The sequence below is a fragment of the Crocodylus porosus genome, unplaced genomic scaffold (assembly GCF_001723895.1).
Source record: "Crocodylus porosus isolate Cpor-Errol unplaced genomic scaffold, CroPor_comp1, whole genome shotgun sequence".
Lineage (NCBI taxonomy): Eukaryota > Metazoa > Chordata > Crocodylia > Crocodylidae > Crocodylus > Crocodylus porosus.
Genome location: NW_017728907.1, coordinates 26,982,282 through 26,989,434, shown reverse-complemented (window position 1 = coordinate 26,989,434; position 7,153 = coordinate 26,982,282). Strand labels below are relative to the sequence as shown.

At 38.9% G+C, this 7,153-nt stretch overlaps 1 protein-coding gene across 3 annotated transcripts in view; it reads right to left on the bottom strand.

Annotated features, from left to right (window-relative positions):
* The window catches only part of TPR (translocated promoter region, nuclear basket protein), a 56,663-nt gene that overhangs the window by 11,568 nt on the left and 37,942 nt on the right, over positions 1-7,153 (bottom strand). For all 3 annotated transcript variants that reach the window (XM_019531002.1, XM_019531000.1, XM_019531001.1), the window contains exons 39-42: positions 6,434-6,517; positions 3,843-4,043; positions 3,037-3,168; positions 2,367-2,457 (exon numbers count right to left, since the gene is read on the bottom strand). In XM_019531002.1, the coding sequence (XP_019386547.1) occupies positions 2,367-2,457; positions 3,037-3,168; positions 3,843-4,043; positions 6,434-6,517 (508 nt within the window). The remainder of the gene's footprint in view (positions 1-2,366; positions 2,458-3,036; positions 3,169-3,842; positions 4,044-6,433; positions 6,518-7,153) is intronic.

The window sequence follows — 7,153 nt, the reverse complement described above, 5'->3', positions numbered from 1 at the left end:
CATCTTGCTGGGGTCATTTGACCCCAGTATTCTTTCCTGCCATGGCAGGGGATCGGATTAGATGATCTGCTCAGGTCCTTTCCGACCCTAGAAACTATCCCCAAATAGATCATCCCAGCCAACACTTTGTCTGGCTGGGTCTTGAAAACCTCCAAGCCTGGAGATTCAACTGCCTCTCTGTCCCAGTGCTTTACTACCCTCCTAGTGAGAAAATTCTTCCTAATATCCAACCTAAACTTCCCTTGCTGCAATTTGAGACCATTGCTTCTTGTTCTATCATCTGCCACCAGAGAACAGTCTAGCTCCATCTTCTTTGGAACCACCCTGCAGGTAGTGAAGGGTGCTATTAAAATCCCTTCTCAGTCTTCTGTTCTCTAAACTAAATATGCCCCATTCCCTCAGCCTCTCATGTCACATGCCCCAGCCCCTGAACCATTTTCGCTGCCTTCCACTGGACTCTCTGGTTTTCCCACATCCTTTCTGTAGGGTGGGGCCCAAAACCGAACACAGTACTCCAGATCTGTCTTCATCTGCTGAATAGAGGGGAATAATCACTTCCCCTACCCTGCTGGCAACACTCTTACCATTGCAGCCCAGTATGCCATTAGCCTTTTTGGCAACAAGGGCACACTTGGCTCCTATTCAGCTTATTGTCCACTGTAACCCCCAGGTCCTTTTCTGCAAAACTGCTGCCCAGCCAGTCAGCCTTCAGCCTGTACTGGTGCATGGGATTCTTCCGTCCTAAGTGCAGGACTTTGTACTTGTTGAACCTCATGAGACTCCTTTTGGTCCAATCCTCCAATTTGTTGAGGTCTCTCTGAATCCTAGCCTTACCCTCAAGTGTATCTACTAGTCCCCCAACTTGGCATCATCTGCAAACTTGCTGAGGATACATTGTATGCCATCTTCCAGGTCACTGATGAAAATATTGCACAAAACCGAACCCTGGACTGACCTCTGGGGCACTCCGCTTGATGCTGGCTTCCAACTAGACATCAAGCCATTGATTACTACCCTATGAGCCTGATATTCCAGCCAGTTTTCTATCTACCTTACAGTCTGTTCATCCAGCCCACACTTCCTTAGCTTGCCTGGAAAAATGCTGTGGGAGACCATAGCAAAAGCTTTGCTAAAATCAACACAGAGAAGGTTCTCTGGGTAAATCTGATATTTTTCATAAGACCAACTAAAATAGTTGGCAACATTCTACTTCACAAGCTTTTGGGTACACACTACCACATCCACTGGTTTCCCTGCATCCACAGAGCCAGTCTTCTCATAATAGAAGGCAATCAGGTTGGTCAGGTAGGACAATCTTGGTGCTGATCATACTGATTGTTCCTAATCACCTACTCCTCCAACTCTTTAAAAATGGATCCCATGAAGATCTGCTCTATGATTTTTTTCAGGGACTGAGGTGAAGCCGACTGGTCTGTAATCCCTTGGATCCTCCTTTTTTCCTTTCTTAAATATGGGCATTATGTTTGCCCTTTTTCAGTTATTTGGGACCTGTCCTGATAGTCCTAAGTTTTCAAAGATGATGGCCAGTGTCTCTGCAATCACATCAACCAACCTGCTCAGCACCTTTGGGTGTATCCCATTTAGCCCCATGGAGCAGTACATATCCATTTTTCTGAAATAGTCCCTAACCTGTTCTTTCACCACTGTTGGTTGGCTCACTACCTCCTCCCCAAACTGTGCTGCCAGGTGCAGTAGTCTGGGAGCTGATCTTGCCTGTGAAGACTGATGTGAAAAAGACATTGCATACTTCAACCTCTTTTGCATCCTCTGTCACTAGGTTGCCTTCCCCATTCAGTAAGGGACCCACACTTTCCATGATTTTCATCTTGTTACTCACATACTTGTAGAAACCCTTCAACCCTGAACTGTACATCTTAAGAAGTAACATTTAGAAAGGACAGCTAAACAACTACTTTTATTAACATGCTAACATACACATTTCTACTCCAGCAAGAAGTAGCAGCTGATCTGCGACAATTGTTTAAAAAGTAAATTTGCTGAATAGCACTTTTATGAGCTTGGCCTCTGTTCACACTAAAACAGACAGTTATTCAGCAGTGACTCAGAAGGAAGATGGTCAACTACCGAATCATTAACAACACTTTTTGCAGCAGCTGGAGTTTTTTTTTTTTGAAAATCTATACAAGTACTGTACTGAACACACCCAGTGTTCCTTAGCTTTGGAATTTCATTGGCGCACATTCCAAAGTGACATGGTTGCAGGTTTAAGAAGAATCAGTTCCCACCCAAAATAAATTTTTTTAAGTAGTGTCTCTAATAACTTCCCAACTTTTCAGTTTTGCCCTCCAACAAACATTTTTTTTGGAGAAAACACTGATAGGTACCACTGTTTTGCGAGTCTGCTGCTCTCTGGTTGCTTTCACCTGCTCCCATACTCTCTTCAGTTTCAGTTCCGGGATCTGTACCATCAGCACCCTAAAAATACATGCATGTATACTGGTGATTCTCTGCAAAAGCACCCAATATAACATGAAAAAAACAACACCTTAAGATGGATCAAATCTGGGAGCTTAATACAGTAAATCACTACAAAGAAAATCTGTATAAATATACATAACTACATTATGTTTTGAAAGCCAACATATATATCAAAATTACTTTTGCCCAGTAAACTAATAAAATGCCACTTCTTGAATAAAATACTCAAGTGTCGCACAAGTGGTTTGGCTAATCTCAAAGATCAACCACCACAATAGTAGTATCTACTGTCTTCTGTACTTCATATTTTACCTAACCCTCTTAACATGCTGAAATGACCAAATGAATCTGTCTGTAAAGTGTTCCTCTACCCTGCCTTCTGCCTGACTTTCAGACTAACATAGCTGCTTTCTGCACAATTAAATCTGTATTTCACTCATGTGAAAAGTTGCAATGAGACTACCAGAATAATCTATATAAATTTAACGGCTTCTCTTTTGAATACTGTATGAACAAGGTAACATATCAGTTACCTTCAAAAGATTTCATAGATGTATATAAAACTGCTACTCTTACCTCAGCCTCATCAGCTTCATAGCCATCATTACCATCAGCACTTCCTGTTCCTTCATTACTATCATCACCTTCATCTCCCATGCCTGGGTCTTCATCGTCATCTTCGTCATCCTCTTCTTCATCCTCATAATCCTATGGGAGCAGGAAAAAAAAAGACTTAAGGAAGTCCCAAAAGGACTTGCAAATCTTTCCACAAAGCAGCAAGAAGATGCATTTGATTACATATAACATGGCTGCTTTAGTGGCATTTGTAAGTGCCTAGCATAAGCTCAGCTCCTGACTGGGAATTCAGTGCAGAATGGTAATATAAATTAGTTTTATATCAACAGAAGCAAAATTCCAGGAATTTAATACCACTGAGTGCTATTTTTTTTTTGTTTTTTAGAGAACCAAAATAAATACCAAGTACTTTATATCCAAAATAATTTATATTTATATATTTTCATTTATAAAAAATGCTTTGTTCAATTTTAAAATTTTGTTTTGCAATGAAATTTTAGCACTATTCAAGAAAAATCTTTAAAAAAATATATCTGTAGAAAAAGATGCAGAATCTTAATTAAAAGAAGTTGCGTGCTTACATTTTCATGCATCAGTGTGAAAGTTCACATTTACAGTTCTGGTCAAACAAATTAAAAGATGCACAGAATTATTAAAGATGCACTTACTCTTCTGTTTATTATGTAACAGAAATTTGGATAATGTGGTTTTTAGGGACGTATTTCATTTCTCGTTGGTAACCAGAACAAGCTGTACGCCAAAAGGTATTTAAAGCTGCAAATTAAGTAAGTGTACGTTACACATACTTCTTGTTCGCCTTCATTTTCTTCATCATCATCCTCTTCATCATCACTGTCAATCACTATGACATCATCTCGCTTGGACTGACACTCTTGGGATGACGAGGTATTCTGCTGATCTGGTTGAAGAGGTCCAATATCTATTGGGATAGACTGAGAAGTTTCTTCACTGTCTTCCATGGGAGTGTATTCCCCCCGAGTCACCCCCTTAAAAAAAGTTAAAAGTTTAAAGTAAACAAGTGATATCTTATATACATACTTCTAAAAAGATTTATCATCAGCGGAGCACTTAAATCAAACTGAAATCCCATTCAACTGTGAAGTTTGACCTGAGTACTGTTAAAAGCAGCAATGCTACTATTTCAGGTCCTGAAGCTACGTTAGAGGCCCACCTTTTATTATAAATATAGTTGTTTTTTTGTAATCCGTCTCTGAGACTCATCTGAAGTGGTTGCCACATCTTATTTTTGCTAACTAATAAGCAGTTTGGGATGATTAGGTCAATGGTGCTCAATGTTTTGGCTCCATAGGACAGATGAATAGCACAAGGCCAGTTTGTGGGCCAGTCTATGCCCCATGTGCCAGGACCAGGGCCCTGTGCTAACCCCACTGCCCAATCCCATGTGCCAGGACCAGGGTCCTTTGCTTCCTTAAGCACCTAATCTAGCATGCAGGACCATGCATACAGGACCTAACATGCATGCTGGAAGACAATGTTGGGGACTACATCTGGGTCACAGGCTGGAGTTGAGCACCTTTGATCTAAGTGACTGTGATACCCGAGCAAGGATCACATATCCAGAGGAATGCAGTGAGAAGGGATGGCTATATTTAGGGAGGAAAGCAGGATAGATTTGCATCTTATAGATTTAGCTAAATCAAAGCTGCATACTTAAAGTTTTCATAAATAAAATTTGATGAAGCAAGCCCACTGCTTAAGAAAGCTTAAGTTATGCATCTATGCTTTGTTTAGTTCATAAAGATCTAAATCTTTAGGTCTAAAATCAAGCAGAAATCTATCCTGCTTTCTGCTCAACTTCAGACTAACATGGCCAACCGCATTCCCCAAACACAGAGAGATCATTTGTATTTCCTGATCCCATCTTCTTGACATACACAGTTAGAAGAAGATTCTGCCAAATCAGTTACCAGTCTGGGTAAATCAGCCTGTCAACATTGCAAAAAAAAGAATAGCAAGACAACTGACACAGAAGCAAACTGTACTGCTACCACAGGAAAAACATTAGTTTCCACTGTTAAGTTCTGGAAGTTTTAATATACTAGGAGCGTGGATACAAGTTACACTGGAAGTTGACAATCTTACTAACCTGGTACAGGCCAACCTAAAAGTCAGAAGTGTGACAAGGACCTTTGACAAAAACTTCTGTAAAACTCACCAACTCTGGATTACTTCTCTGTTGCTACTCCAGACTGACAAGACCTCTTTGGTCAAAAAATTATCAAAATAGTTTGCTGTGGTTCTTATTTAGCATTGCAAGAACTGCATTAAAAGAATTTAAGAATGTAAAGAATTTAAACTGAATCTGTTAAATCTTGATAAAGATATTGGTTTTCAGATACAATAGTACATTTATTTCAAATTCAGAATTTACATTCTTCAGCACCCAGGCCCATTTAAGTATAAGAGCTAGATGCAGCTATTTTCTAAACAGCAAGTCATTCAATGTCTTTGTATCTGACTGATCAGCAATGAAAATAACTGGACACCAGTAATTAGACCGAGTTCTCTGTAAAAAGTCTATTTAAGAAAGTCTGGAAACACTGGTGGAAGAAAAGATACCTCAGGAAGATCTACACTAAAGATGAAATGTGTAAAGTTATAAAGAAAAAGAACAGGAAAAAGACCCACGGCCTCCACTGGTCAGAGAAAAATTGAATCCAAGGCAAGTATAAGATAGAAAGTGGACAGGCGCAGACATAACGTAAGATATTTCCTTGAGCAGTGAGAAAGGAGAATGGACAAGTTCCTTCTATTTTTTTGTAACCCGATGCAACCAGCTTCCTTCCTGGTTGAAACTTGATCAAATACTTATATAAAAAGTTTCTACGACAAGGTACAGTATAAAATGAAAAGTGGTGTTTCAAAGAACAAACAAGGAACTCTGCAACCCCAAATGTGGCTTAGATGATGACTCAACTACCCTTATTTTTCAAATCTCTCCATTTGTGAAATGCAGCTAATGATATTGACATAACTCAAAAGGCAGGAGAACAGCACATTGAAAATGTAACAAACAAATATAGATTACAAAATATTACTTTGTGTATTACTTGGTATGTGAAAACTGCAATAAGAAGTAAAATAAATTAAAATTGCAATAAAAATTTAAATATACAGGGGTTGAGTAGAAATTCTAACCCTACAATTGCTTTAGCCTATATAAGCGGATTTCCTCTAAAATTGCCTTATTTACATTTGTGATTTCACAAAGATAATACCACCATCAAATACTTTTGTTTTGTTAAACAATAACTAAAACTGATATACTGTGCTGAGGTTAGCACTGTATCAAATCCCAGTTGTAGGGAAGGGCTGTTTGTGCTGCAATCAAAATTAAGATTTATAGTTTGCTTACTTCTCCAATGGAATCTTGGGAATCTTGGTTGTATGTTTGAGTTTCTACCTCACCATCAGTACTCTCCTCTGCTGTCACTTCCTCCTGAAAGATCACACAGTTTTCATATTCAGATATGCAACAGAGAAGATTGAGAAGTTTGATCTTTTTACTCCTTTTATTTTAAAAAATAAATAATATCAGCGGTGTTATAAAAGTTCTCCTTAACCTGAAAGCCCTCCCATTTTCACTTTCCTTCTCCTCTTCAATTACTAACTTATTTACCCTTCTCTGAATTCACTGCATTTACCCCTCACACCTGTTGCTTCAGAGTTGGAGAATTTATCTTGGGTCTCCTGTAATCTGATTTCCACCATGTCCTCTCTACTGAAACAGCTTTCTTTCGAAGCTTTTCCAAAGACCTTTTTGGAGGTCTCTAAACACCTTCACAGCAAATTCTAGGGGCACCTAATTCCATCTCTTGTCTAGCAGATGACTGACAGTCAGTCTTCTAACACAACAACCAATTTTATTTTTGACTTGTGTCCTTGTAATGCTTTTGTTTTTTTGAGTCTCTATACCACTTTTTATGGGCTGCCTGCAAAGCCCTATCTTTAGAAACTTTAGAATTTCAAGTACACCAATGGCTTTAATTATCACTACTATCCCACTTTTACATATCTATCTTGAGACTTGGATTCCATGTCTCTACTTCTCTGATATCTGCTAATACTTAACTTT